The sequence below is a fragment of the Vicia villosa genome, unplaced genomic scaffold (assembly GCF_029867415.1).
Source record: "Vicia villosa cultivar HV-30 ecotype Madison, WI unplaced genomic scaffold, Vvil1.0 ctg.000141F_1_1_1, whole genome shotgun sequence".
Lineage (NCBI taxonomy): Eukaryota > Viridiplantae > Streptophyta > Magnoliopsida > Fabales > Fabaceae > Vicia > Vicia villosa.
In genome coordinates, this window is record NW_026705032.1 from 214,655 (window position 1) to 229,631 (window position 14,977).

The 14,977-nt window shown below is 33.8% G+C and overlaps 1 protein-coding gene and 1 long non-coding RNA gene across 2 annotated transcripts; one reads left to right on the top strand and one right to left on the bottom strand.

Annotated features, from left to right (window-relative positions):
• Positions 1-939: 939 nt before the first annotated feature.
• On the top strand, positions 940-3,735 carry LOC131624584 (serine carboxypeptidase-like 45). Its single transcript, XM_058895525.1, has 10 exons — positions 940-1,288; positions 1,588-1,689; positions 1,796-1,891; positions 1,975-2,067; positions 2,145-2,215; positions 2,409-2,603; positions 2,698-2,784; positions 2,881-3,008; positions 3,165-3,257; positions 3,349-3,735. Exons 1-10 carry the CDS (start codon positions 1,033-1,035, stop codon positions 3,617-3,619), a joined length of 1,392 nt encoding a protein of 463 aa, XP_058751508.1. The 5' UTR covers positions 940-1,032; the 3' UTR covers positions 3,620-3,735.
• Positions 3,736-3,871: 136 nt separating this feature from the next.
• On the bottom strand, positions 3,872-4,894 carry LOC131624585 (uncharacterized). The gene is made up of 3 exons (XR_009290628.1): positions 4,684-4,894; positions 4,423-4,573; positions 3,872-4,003 (listed from the first exon to the last, which is right to left on the bottom strand). It is a non-coding gene; the product is annotated as an uncharacterized LOC131624585 (long non-coding RNA).
• Positions 4,895-14,977: the final 10,083 nt, after the last annotated feature.

Consider the following 14,977-nt stretch of genomic DNA (forward strand, 5'->3'; position numbering starts at 1 on the left):
ACTTGAAGATAAAAAAAATTTACATTGTCTTCACCGAAAAATCATTATTTATAAAAACTACCATACTCCATCTTAACTCAGACTCTAAGAATTTTTACATGTCAAAAATCATACTGAAAATTTATATTGCAATTTTCATGTTGACATAAAGCTTTTCAACCACATACATAATCTCACAACATACATTACACCACTTTACAACACTTTCATAACACCACTATTCTTTTCTTACATGGAAGATCAAATAAAGTCACAACCACATAGCATACTAAGATCTCTAATATTGAGATAAAAAAAAATCTTTAATACTAATTATCAAATAAATTGAAAGAATCATAAATAACAACTAATAACGAGATCAATACTCCAAAATTACAAAAGATAAACGCCACATCTCCTTACAAAACCTTAAAACTTAGGTATATGGACCATCATTCCACTCATTAGGCGACGTGGACTTGACTAGTTACATTTAAACCCTAACAACTCCTAAATTTTTAGGAAGAAATTATTTGAAAATTTTATCTCAAGCAAATTATCTAGATCATGAACATAATTGGTATATACAGTAGGTGTATATACTATACACAAGTAATGACAAATTTTCCATTAGTTAAACTTAAAGTCAGATTTTCTATCATGTTACACATTGAAATAAATTATTTGCTTGATATATTTAAATAAAAAGAAATACTACTACATTGAAAATAAGAGTAGCACCACCAATGAATCTCTAAGATAAAAATGAAGCTCCAAGACTCGAGACATTGGGGTCAGCACCAAAACTTGTCTCTAGTGTGGAGTCATGAATCCAATTTCCATGTTCCCACATGATATATATATATATATATATATATATATATATATATATATATATATATATATATATATATATATATATATATATATATATATATATATATATATATATATCTTTATTATGTTCCTTCTTCATTCATTCAACCTTGGTATCTTTATTACTAGTTTAGTACAGAAACAGAATCAACAATTTCTCAGTCAGATTTTATTACCATGATGTCTCAGATTCACTCATGCTCTTTGATTGCAACAATAATAATTGTTGTTACAACACAAATCATTGTAGGAGTAAATTCCTTTCCAGAATCTGATAAGATAAGCAGTTTACCTCAGCAGCCAAAAGTGGAATTCCAGCAATATGCTGGTTATATTACAGTTGATGAAGTGCAGAAAAGATCTTTGTTTTACTACTTTGTTGAAGCAGAAGTTGAACCGGCTTCTAAACCAGTTGTGCTTTGGTTAAATGGAGGTATGTAGCTACGAAACACTAACACAGACACACAGAAACAAATAACAAAGATGACATATAGTCACAGGTAATAATTTCAGAAAATTTAAGTGATTAAATGTAACCGATAACTACATGTTTAAGTGTGATGACGGACTCAGACACAACATGTATCAAACATCATACACGTCTTTAATGTAAATTGTTTGTAACATAGGCTATTAGCCTATTATGAATATGGTAAAACTTTTTCTTTTTGGAATGTAAATGAAGTACTAAGATTCAGTTGAAGAAGTTAAGATGTTTAGTGGATTTTGAAGGGCCTGGTTGTTCATCTGTTGGAGCTGGAGCTTTTGTGGAGCATGGACCATTCAAACCAACTCAAAATGGCCTTATTAAAAATGATTACAGTTGGAACAAAGGTAATTCAGAAACTTTGCAATTCCATTATATTTTAGTTGAATTTTGATAACCCTTTTGTTCTCAATCACTCAAAATTGATTTTTCATATCCTACTTTTTCTTCCAGAGGCAAATATGTTGTACTTGGAATCACCTGCCGGTGTTGGTTTCTCCTATTCTGCAAATGAATCATTCTATGACTTTGTCAATGATGAAATGACAGGTTTTTCTTTAACTTGTTTTTGTTTGAATTCAGATTACAATATCATGTTGCTCAAGATCTGATTCTAGCTCTATGTTATACAGCAAAGGATAACCTTGTCTTTCTACAACAATGGTTCACTAAATTTCAAGAGTACAAAAATAATGATTTCTTTATCACTGGAGAGAGCTATGCAGGTAGAGTATCTTTGTATTAAATGAATAGTATTTTCATTTTGAAGTTTGTGTTGTGGATAATGTATCCTTGTGATTAGGTCACTATGCTCCTCAACTCGCACAACTCATTCTTCAAACCAAAAGCAAAATCAATCTCAAGGGTATAGCAGTAAGTATAGATATACGAGAGGTCTTTGATAAATTATAAGATAAAAAACTCTATGTATAGCACCGAGTCTTTAGATTATATTCAATAACTTCCATTTTATTTCAAACAATTTAGATATGGTGTCAGTGATTCATAGAAGAAACATTTGGTAAATAGGAATAACACTAACCGGTAACTATATCGATATTTGCAGATAGGGAATCCTCTTCTTGATTTTAACACAGATTTCAACTCAAGAGCTGAGTTTATCTGGTCTCATGGACTGATATCAGATTCAACCTATGAATCCTTTACGAAAATATGCAACTATTCCCAAATTAGAAGACAACATGAAAATGGAGCACTGACTCCCATTTGTGCAAGAGTGAATAGGCTAGTCTCAATGGAGGTTAGTACATAACTGTTTTTGAAGAGATTTGAACTCCGAATATTTAAAGTAGCAAAATCAAACTCGTACCACTAAACAAACATCTGATCGACAGATAAGTAGATATGTTGATTCGTACGATGTTACTCTTGATATTTGTCTGCCATCTGAAAATCAACAAGCATATAGGCTAGTTCAACTGGTATATACCCTTCATCCATTTTCTTTCAATCTAGATTAGATTCTCTTTTGTTTTTATGTTCATTTTCTCTCATGTTTCATTAAATCATTGGTTTAGCAAGAGGGAGATAAGATAGATGTTTGTCTGGAAGATGAAACAATCACATACTTGAATAGAAAAGAAGTTCAAGAAGCTCTCCATGCTAAGCTTGTAGGGATCATCACCACATGGTTTACTTGTAGTGAGTAAGTTATATAGCATCAAAGATGACTAATTACTATGAAGCACAAACAGACACTAACACGTCGATACTAATAACAAGTGTCAGTGCTACCGAGACTAATTAGCAATATAAATAGAATTACAAAACGAGTGCTAATAGCATCTCCTTTGTATTTCAGAGTTCTCAAATATGACATGCGAAATCTAGAGATCCCAACTATATCAATTCTAGGGACACTGGTTAAATCAGGTGTAAGAGTTCTAGTATTCAGGTAACATCATACTATTTACTTTGATTCATACCATTGGTTAATTGATGTCATATAATTTTGATTGATCAAGCAAAGCTATATTTCGCTGCAGTGGAGATCAAGATTCAGTTATACCCTTAACCGGAACGCGTTCTTTAGTGAATGGATTAGCCAAGAACATTGGGTTGAACACAACAGAGTCCTATAGAGCTTGGTTTAATGAAAGACAGATTGGTGGATGGACACAAGTATATGGTAGTAACATTTTATCGTTTGCAACCATAAGAGGAGCAGCTCATGAGGCTCCATTTTCACAACCAGGGAGATCATTGGTGTTGTTTAAGGCATTTTTGGAAGGAAAATCACTTCCAACTATTGTCTGAAATATGAATGAAGTGTGATTTTATTTGATCTTTGATCCTATGTAATCGATTCTGAAAATGAATCGAGTATGAAAAAGATTTGTTTTCACTTTCAATATATAGAAGTTATTACTAAATGGTATTTCTGTTAATCGAATACAAAGAATATCACATTCATGGTGAGTTTCCTATCACTATTCTAAGTGGTGTTTCAATATTTGTTCCGTTCTTCAATCAAATATCTATCTCGGAAAATTCCTCTCTATGCTTCAACGAATCTCCTAGCCAAGAAGATTTCAGATAAATAGGTTGGTAATTCCTATAAAACAATTTGTTTGAGATGTAACATTAGTGTTCCTTGCTGCAAAACACCACTGAACTTGTTCTTTTCAATAGCTGATGAACCTGTCACAAACACAAATGTTTGAACAATGAACAATAAGAGTGTCAAAGAAGGGTACTTATATCAGAAGATAAAACAACTGTAAAAGAATAAGATCCTTCCTTGATAATCAATGATGCATGAAAGCTTTTGCCTTAATTATCAGTGTTATTTTTCATTAAAAGGATCAAATTCAAGGTTATGTTTGAATTGATGGAATAAGATGGAATGAAGCAGAATAGAATGGAATAAAGTTATATTCCATCGTTTGGATTTATTAAAAACGGATGGAATGAAGCGGTATCGGATGAAATGCATTTCATCCCATATAAAACATGATAGACTAAATCATTTATTGTAGGGGTCTATTATACAAGTTCCATTATAAATCATATTAAAGAACCGAATCCGGCAAAACCGGAAGCACACACAAGAAGCATACATGGTATAAACAAATGACATCAAGAAGGCCGTCAATATTTTGATCAAAACAAACACTAAAACAGAAGAGAATGTATAGCTCCAAGATGGCTCTTTCATCCTACAATGTTCCATCGATAATGTTGGATTTTCTTGAAGTTAAGATTGCAGACCTATAATTCAAAACGGACTCGTGTTAGGCAAGGCACTGAAACAACAATACAAACAATCTGCACATGAATTCATAAGAATTGGAACAATATATCATGGGAGAAGAACATACCTTCGACATATTGGAACCAAACTTTCAACATAATCCCTGATAGAGAACCAACATATCTTATTGTTGATTCTAGTTTTCTTTGCTCGGTTATTTCTCCAGTTATATAGAATTGCACTGTCTTGGCAGCCGTGACGGCAACTTCGGGGGCTGGGTAGCCATGAAAACTTGATGCCGCAATTTCTTCCGAAAATATAAACAAGCCGAAGACTAGAAATTAAACCTCAGAATTGGCTCTAATTTTTTTAGTGGTATATGAAAACAAAATTTAAAAATAAAATAATAAATAGTAAATGGTATAATAGAAGAAAAAATTTATTGTTATTTTTATATGAGAAAATGGGTGATGCACTGAAAGTGTAAAAAAGTTTTACACTGTCAACCAATCACGACCATGAATCAGGACAAGTCAGACTGTAATTTTAAAAAAACTTATATGACATGGCAAAACGATTTGTTTCTATTGGATGACAGTGTAAAATTTTTTTACACTGTCAGTGCACTACCTTTAACCTCTTTTTATATTATATAATTTGTTTAGAGATTATTAACAATACAATGACTATATGCACACAAAGTCTAAATCTTTTTTTACACCAATATGGATAGCAGCCAATTAATGCTCATTGGATCATCAAGTAAATTATTCCAATAAATATATTAATGTTTTAATATTTAATAAAAATATTCATAAAAAAATTGTGAAATCAAATATTCTATGTTTCATTAATTAATTAATTAGTGATTGATAATTCAATTTTAGATTTTTGTTTATATATATATATATATATATATATATATATATATATATATATATATATATATATATATATATATATATATATATATATATATATATATATATATATATATATATATATATATCAATATATATATATATATATATATATATATATATATATATATATATATATATATATATATATATATATATATATATTGTTGAAAATAATCAAATTGATTAAATAAAAAAACACTTGAATACAAGACGATCGCTATGATCCAGCCCAAACAACAACACAAAAAACTACAAAACTATACTATCATCCTTTTGGGATATGTCCAACCTCTGTAAGCAACTAAAGTATCTATTATTTTTTCTCCTATAATTCGCTTTTCCTCCTAAGCTAATCACGCTCCTATTATTTTCTATCCTTTTAAATACACCAACTTTTATTTTTAATTTAGGGTTAAATATGTTTGACATCCCTCTAAATATAGCGAATTTCGATTTTAGTCTCTCAAAATTTTTCTTTCAAATAATGATCTTTCAAAAGTTTTTCATCCCTAAATTTGGTCCCTCTAGTTAGTTTTCACTAACGGAGGCTTACGTGGCACGCCACGTAAAGGATAGCTTGACAAAATTTTAAAAGCGATTGAGATTGCGGGGGGGTTTTAACCTTCTCTAAACAAACCCAAAAAAAAAAAAAATTAAGATATTGGTTGTTGTTGCATTCAAAAATTTGCCCATACTTTTTAGTGAGAAAAATATTCGAAACTATTTCAAAAATTGGATTTTATAAAAATTCAGGGTTCATTTATATTGATATCCTATTTTTATAAATATTCTATTTAAAGTCTATTTTAAAATATAATAATTTACTCTCAAATTGTTATATTTTAATAAATAGAAAAATATTTGCCTAGGCTTCATACACTTTTCATTGGCTTTTTTATTTCAAATAAATAACATACCACAATTGGTAAGAAGAAAAGGCTTTCTATTTTTTGCACTTGGACGCACCTGGACACAAGTACGTCCAGGTTCTTAATCTTGGGGTGAAGCTTTTCCTTTTTATGATTGTTTTGACCTAATTTTCAGTTTATAAATAGAGCACTCCACACTCTCTCTTTTTCACAAACTATTTTCTAAACTTCTCAACAATCATCAACAACAATTTTCTAACCATTCTCACAATTTCTAAATTCTCTCATTCACAATTTTTATAAAGTTTTTTTTATATACAATTTTAATATCTCTATTTTGTTTAGCTGATGATTTAAATATGAGGCCTCCCGTTATTAAAACCAAATGATGAACACCTGATGGTCCTTTTCTTTTTTATTTTACGATTTTACTAACAATTTCATCTCCTCCCATTTATTTTCTATCTCTTTTAATTTTAAATTAATTACTCTTTTAGAGCACCAATTCTTGTTTATTTCAATAATCACTCTCGGATCTAACAATTGATCACCAAAACTTTTTTACTCATTTTCTGTATCTTTTCAAAGTAATAGTTTTACAAACCAAATTCACTAACACTAACAATAAAACCTGTGAGTAATAACTCTGGTTTGAAAGCCCAACTGAATTTTCATATTCTCACCCTAGACCCAGATGCACCTTCTTGTTTCTTTTATTGGAATAATAACTCTGCTGGGCCTGCAGCTTTGGGCCTGCGAATTTATTTGGTTGTACACCTCTGTTTCCAACACACCCCTTTACTTGTATGCACCTCCTTTTTTTATTTTTTTAAACTTATTTATATCTCGTTTCCTATTATGATTTTAGTATTGGTTTATTATTTTTAATTTCTAATTATTATATAACAAAATCCAAAAAGATTATATTGCTTAATTAGACTTTTTATTTTTTAGGATTTTATTTTCATATCAAAAAATATGCCATTCATTTCTTAATCTCTTTTTTAGATTTAACATGCTTAGTGTTATATTTTTTATTAATCTCAAATAATAATTATTTTAGTATTTTTTATCATGCGTGACTAACATTTTTTTTTTTGAGGTACCACCATCTTTGAGGACTTGGATCATTTGATGGACATGTATAATTTTTTGTATATAATAATCCTTTTACTTCCTGCTTTAATTTCCATTCAGTTGTTGTAATAATTTCCTATCTCCATTTGGCGATTTGTATCCCCCGCCCCGAAGTCATGTAATAGCGTAGGAACTTTATTTTCTGCTCTTTACCTTCTGCACCTTATAACTGCTATTTAATTGCTAGATGTATGTTAATAGGATTGTATGGCAGGATAAATTAACCGAACGCTAGCCCACTAACTTCAAGATAAATATCTAAATACAACACACATTCTTCTCACACACTCACCTTTAGGGTATCCCCTTTTCGTTGCCTTTTCGATTATTATGGTCAAGTCTCTCGAATGTAGGGATGTCTTAGCAAGGTTGCCTCCGATTAATATCATCATAGTCCCTTTGATATAAAGACCATAGTCCCTCGATGACCCTTTGATGTTGCCTACGAAATATGATCTTGTCCCTCGATGACGCTATGATAAAATGATGATAGTCCCTTCAGATTGCTAAGGTATCCTTACATGTTGCCTTCTATGACCATTCGATGACCCTTCAATGTCCCTCCACATCCAATGTATAGGACTATCTGCCCTTATATGGTATGGATAGTACTGTTGCTCAAGGAAAGTCTTAGAATAGGAAAGACCTTACGAACTTAGGGTAGGTCACTCTTAAGTGCTTCCTCACAACAAATCAAATGCTTTTCACACCCTGTTTTCTAACATTGTCTTTTCAGACATTCTCAAAAATAAAACTGTTTTTCTAAACGCACATTACACTTTCAAACATTTCAAACAAATAAGTAAGTTAAGCAATTAAGAGCCCATGGATAACCATGGATACAAAGGGTGCTTACACCTTCCCTTTGTATAACCTACCCCCCGAACTTAATCTTTAAAAAGGTCTTTCATGTTCTTTTTGCCTTTCCTAATTGGATAAAGTAAAATTCAGTGGCGACTCTTGCTCACCGCAACATTGTTTGCGAAATTATAAAAGTCAGTTCTCCCACCGAGTTACAGCTGTGAACTTTTGTCGAACACTTTACAAGCAATGTGCAAACTGAACAACGTCATCTTCTTTCTGCTGCATCTCTTTAGTTTCTTTAATCTCTCTATTCCTAATCTAGAATATGATCTATTTTGGTTTTAGAATTGCATTTTGTTCCATCATTTTTCCATCTCCTTCGTATCCTTTTGGACCTTTTGAAACTTTTTGCTCCAATCCGTTCCATGTCTGTCTTAAAATATCCAAATACGACACCTCCTTTACCACTCCTCGTTCCTACTACCTCTTCAGGTTAATTTCATCTTTCACAATACTTGTTACTTTCTATTTTTAGCTACACATGTTATTAATTGTATGTTTTTGGTGGAACTAGTTGGCTTTATGGGATTAAACCATCAGTGACTCACGAACCGTTTAAGCCCCGGGTTCCGTTTGTGGTTCTGGATGTCCATTCATGCGCCATGGATATGCTATTCACATGTCACCAATTACCTTCTTTATGTTTATCTTTAACTAATTAATCTTTTTTCGGTTCGGTATGATAATTTTTTGTTCCTTAGTCTAAGCAAGACACTAGTAATGTTCAGTATGATAAATTTGAATTTTGAAAGTAACATTAGTAACTTCAATAAATGGGGAAATGATGCATCACTTATAGGTACACTGTTAACAAATCAATGGACAATTGTGCCTTTTGCAATGCTGATGGTGATTTTTTGATTGCTTGTCTTCTTATCTTATAGTTTCCCTGTTGATCTACACTCAATGAACACATAGTGCTTCCTTTATATGAATTACCTTTTTCTGAATTTGAAGGACTTTTCATCACTACTGAATATGGATGGTTGAAAGTTGCCCCTGGTGATATTTCTATAATGTTGGTGTACAAGGTGATGAAAGCAAGGAGGAATAAAGAGAATAATAAAATGACGGCTGCTATTAATGTGTAAGAAAGAGGAATTACATAAATGAAACCTACAGTAGCCTATTTATACATAAAACAAAAGTTTCCACATAGGCCCTAAAAAGAAGATAAACTTAATGGCTAAGTTATCACTAAAATAGAAAATACTAAATTACCCTATAAACTAAACTTAACAGCTACACTAACAAACTCAACTCCAGAACATCAGAAGCACCTGCTTCTGATTAACAACAACTTCTGAATATTGAATTATACTTTAATACCATGCCTTAATTCATATTCAGCTAGCCAAAATCTACAACACCCACTCCATCCCTCAAACGGATAAGGTGTTCAGTCTTGACATCCTTCATCAGAACATCTGCAAGTTTCTTCTGGTTGCTACAGTGTGCAACTTCTGATACTCCATTTAGAAATGCAGATCTCTCCTTGAAAACCCATCTGACGCTAATGGTTTTCTTCTCCTTTGGAAGTTTAGTTAACTTCCAAGTCTTGTTTCCTTCTAAATCTTCAACTTCTTCTTTTATGGCATTCAGCCGGACTTTCTTCTCGAGTGCTTCTTCAATACCCAATAGTTCAAAATCTCCTTCTGATTCTGGAACCATATCTCCTTCTGATTCTGGAACCACATCTCCTTTTGGATTTTCTTCGGAAGTTTGACTACCACCAGAATTTCCACCTTTGTTAACTTCCAGGTCTTGTCCAAAACCACCACCTTTAGAAGTTGGATCGCCTTCAGAAGCTCTGCCTTTAGAAGTTCCACCTTTAGAATCATGACCACCATCAGAGGCTGGACTACCTTTAGAAGTTCCTCCTTCATAAGGTCCGCCTTCATAGTCGTGATTACCATCGCAAATTTGATCATCTTTAGAAGCTTGTCCTCTAGAACCTACGCCTTTAGAGTTTTCCCTTCCAGAAGCATGACCACCACCAGATTCTTGATCATCATCAAAATCTGGATCAGAATCAGATTCATCATCTTCATCTTCAAAGTCTTCAGAATCATCTTCTGACTCTCACTCTTCTTTAGAACATTCAACTTCTGACTCGTCTTCAAAAGTTATTTGTTCTAACTCATCTTCAGAAGTTACTTCTAGTGTTGGCACTACACTAGAGTTTGATTGAGATTTACTCCAATCCCAAAAATTTGATTATTTCATAATAACATCTCTGCTGACTTCAACTTTATTAGTTTTTGGACAATAAAGCTTATACGCACCTGTATTGTGGTACCCCACCAGTAACATTACTTTACTTCTATCATCCAACTTTTGTCTTCTAGCTTCTAGAACATGTTTGTAACATACAGAACCAAAAATCTTCAGATGACTAACACTTTGCTTATCTCCAGTCCATTTCTCTAAAGGAACAATTTCCTTCAACTTCTTAGTTAGACACCTGTTCAGAACATATGTTGCCGTGGCAACAGCTTCTCCCCACAGAGTATGAGGTAGCTTCTTCTCTTTCAGCATACTTCTGGACATATCAAGCAGAGTTCTGTTTCTTCTTTAAGCAAGACCATTGTGTTGAGGAGTATATGGAGCAGTGACCTTGTAACACCCCTTACTAACCCCGCGGCAATATAAAACAAATATTTAGAGTACATGAAATAAGGGTGCCACAATTCATAATAAATAAACATCATTCAGTCATGTCATGCATTCACTGAGGTAATCATCATAAGTTAAAACGTTTCATGTTAACACAGCGGAAATTTATTCAACGGACTAAGTTTAACATCTTTAAAACTTATCCTTCAAAACATCAAAACATAACTAGAGTCATAATCGTAAACTCTAAACAATCGCGTCTCCAGTGTTACAACTACCATAGCATGACACCTGACGCTAACTAAATACTGACTCATGAGCTAATCCTCACCGAGTCGAACAGCCGCTATCCTCAATCTGAAAATGACAACATGTAAGGGTGAGTCTCATCATAATTAAAAAATGTTATAAGGTTATAAAGCAATAACACATCACAATTGCATCATTCACCCAATTGTTTCATAAACAGACATTCAAAACAAGTCAAACAACAATCAACACATCATCAACATTTACAACACTGGAATACATCCAATCATGTTATAAATTATGCATATATATGAACTGACACTATGCATGTGGTACCAACATCATCAAATGGGTATAACCCATGACCGATCCAACATCATCAAGATACAGCCCTGCCAGCACAGATTCCACACAATGGGAATCATGCCCTTCACTGATCCAACACACCCTCATGGATACAGTATCATCAATGAACATGAATGAATGCAACATATACGACATACTTATACCATTATCATCATCATCAAAATCATCATCATCATCATCAAGTATGTTCATATATATTAACATCATTCAATCACAATTCCATCATCATCATATAGAAAACATACACGTATTTGCACCACTCATCATCCTCAATAAGAAATAGCATACATGTATTTCCATCATCCTAAAACCAATCAATCATCATCATATAGATTATTCTATAAGGTTCGTTTAGCTCGAAACGACACATCAAACGGACCAACAGTTAAAAAGTTATGCATCTTTGAACTTTTAAAATATCCCAAAACGTCAACAGCACGCGGCGCCATCTTAGTTCGCGGGGCGAATTGAGCGTCCCAAAAATCCTTGGCTCTCTGCCAAGCTATTCGCGGCGCAAACATATGCACGCGCACGCGAAGCGAGAAAAAGTTACGCCTTCGCGGCGCCAACACGAGTACGCGGCGCGACCTGTGCGTATCACCACATCCTGGCATTCTGCCCACCTGTTCGCGGCGCCAACCCTATGCACGCGGCGCGAACCGGTGATTTCAGAAACCCCAACCTGCAGAAAACAGCATTCTACACATCCCAAATGCCCTCAAAATCACACCAGTACGAGTTTCGGAAAATGAACCACACATACAACACAAATTTCACATTAGTATACACAATTCAAGCATCAATTGGCATCATAACATCATACACATCATGGATTCAACAAAGGATTAAAAGTCACACAAATTAACCCAATCCCTAAACCTTTCATATGACTCAATTGATACGAATTCCACATCTATTCTATGCTATTAACCCCTAACCCGATAATAGATGATAATCAGATAAGTCCCCCCTTACCTTAGCCAAATTCTTGAACTCTTCCCCTTTCTCTGCTTCTGCACTTTCACGTTCTTCCTCTCTTCTCCTCTTTTGCTCTTTTTACGTTCTTTCTCTAATTTTCTTCTTTTCCTTCTTTTATGAAAAATAATAAAATTTAGTAAAAAGGCCTTGTGACTAACACCCCTCCTTTTACTAACGCTACCTCGGCCCAACTCTATTATTTTCCATAATATTTAGAGAAATGTCAAATAATTCCAATAAATAATTTAAATCCCAATTAAATTAAATTAAGGAAAATTACGGATGTTACAGACCTCATGTTCTATTCCATTTTCCTCACAGAACTTCTGGAATTCTGTGGAGTTATACTCACCTCCACCATCCGTCCTGAGAATTTTCAGCTTCTGACCACTCTGCTTCTCAGCCTTCACCTTGAACTTCTGGAACTCAGTAAACACTTCATGCTTGAACTTGATGAGTGTTACCCATGGCATCCTTGTGAATTCATCCATAAAAGATACAAAATATTTGTTTCCTCCAAGTGAAGGTACTGGAAATGGTCCACATACATCAGAATGTACTACTCCTAAAGCATGCTTTGCTCTTTGAACAACTTCTGATGTGAATGGTAGTCTGGGTTGCTTTCCTTTCATGCATATCTCACTTTACTTCTCAGGCTTCACAATCTTCAAAATACCATATACAAGCTTCTTAGAACTCAAATGCCCTAGGTTTTTGTAGTTCAAATGCCCCATCCTCTTGTGCCACAGCTTACTATCACCTTCAGTGCCTTCTGCACTAAGATACTCTGCTTCAGTTGTTTCTACATTCACTTTGAGTGTTCTGTTGCTTCCCTGTTCAGACTTCATAATCAACTTCTGATTAGAATCATACAGATTAAGAAGATTATCCTTCATAATAATTGAGAAACCTTTCTCAATGAGCTGACCCACACTTATCAGATTGCTCTTAATGCAAGGAACATACCAAACGTCCTTGATCAGAAGATTCTTACCATTCTTCACTCTGACTTTGACATTTCTCATACTTTCTACATTAAGGTACTTATCATCAGCAAATCTGATCTTTGTTCTCCTTCTGGAGTCAAAATCTATCAGCCATTGTTTATTTCCAGTCAAGTGATTTGAACACCCAGAATTAGAAGCCATCAGTAGCATAGGTTCATCATCAGAATCTCCTCTGGCTATATTTGCTTCTTCTGATTTCCTTCCCTTGTTTGACCTACAATCTCTAGCAAAGTGGTCAAACTACTTACAACATTAACATTGAACCATTCTCCTGTCATACTTCTCCTTTCCCTTCTGATGTTTCTCATCAGAATAAAAGGCTTCTGACTTCTGTGACCTACCATATTTTTTCAGCTTCTGGTCCTTCTTGACAAAAGAAGCCTTCAGAGCCTTCTCAACTTCCGTCTCAGAAGTTCTCTCAGTCAGACACAACTCCTGTGCTTCTAGACTGCTTTGCAACTCTTATATTCTTATGGTTTCCAGATCTGTAGAATGTTCAATAGAAACAACAATGTAATCAAATTGAGGAGTGAGCGACCTCAAGATTTTCTCAATGATTACCTGTTCAGAAAGAGTTTCTCCACAAGCCTTCATCTTATTATTGATCAGAATCACTCTAGAGATGTACTCAGAAACTTTCTCATTGTTCTTCATGTTGAGATTCTCATATTGCTTTCGCCGGGACTGAAGCTTCACCTTCTTCACTGATGCGTCACCACCGTAACATCTGACTAGTATATCCCACGCCTCCTTCGACGTTATCGAATCAACAATCTTCTCAAACACATTCGCATCCACACACTGATGGATGTAGAACAATGCTTTCTGATCCTTCTTCTTTGTAGCTCTCTGCGCCTCTTTCTCTTGTTCTATTGCATCTGCTGCAACCTGAACGTATCCTTCAATGACAAGATCTAGAACATCTTGAGCACCAAATAATACACACATCTGAATCATCCAACGATTCTAGTTTTTGCCATCAAACACGGGAAGTTTGGTATTTAAACTGCTTCCTCCACTCATCTTAAACCTTGTACAGTTCACACTCAGATCTCACACACAGTGTTTCCCTAAAACCCACAAAATTAGAAAGTATGATTCTGTTCAGATTTTGTTCAAAGATTCAACAAGAACCCATAATCAAAATCAAACACACAGCTCACAATCACTCGTGTTTCTCGTGTATTTCCCAGTGGTTTCTAAATCAGAACCAAGAGCTCTAGATACCAATTGTTGGTGTACAAGGTGATGAAAGCAAGGAGGAATAAAGAGAATAATAAAATGACGGATAAATCATATCGTGGATACACCATAGTGAAAAGTTTGACGCTGAACTATTTACCGCAGTACATAAATCAAGAATAGAGAGACTAAAAAGATGTAGTAGAAAGAAGATGACATTGTTCAGTGTG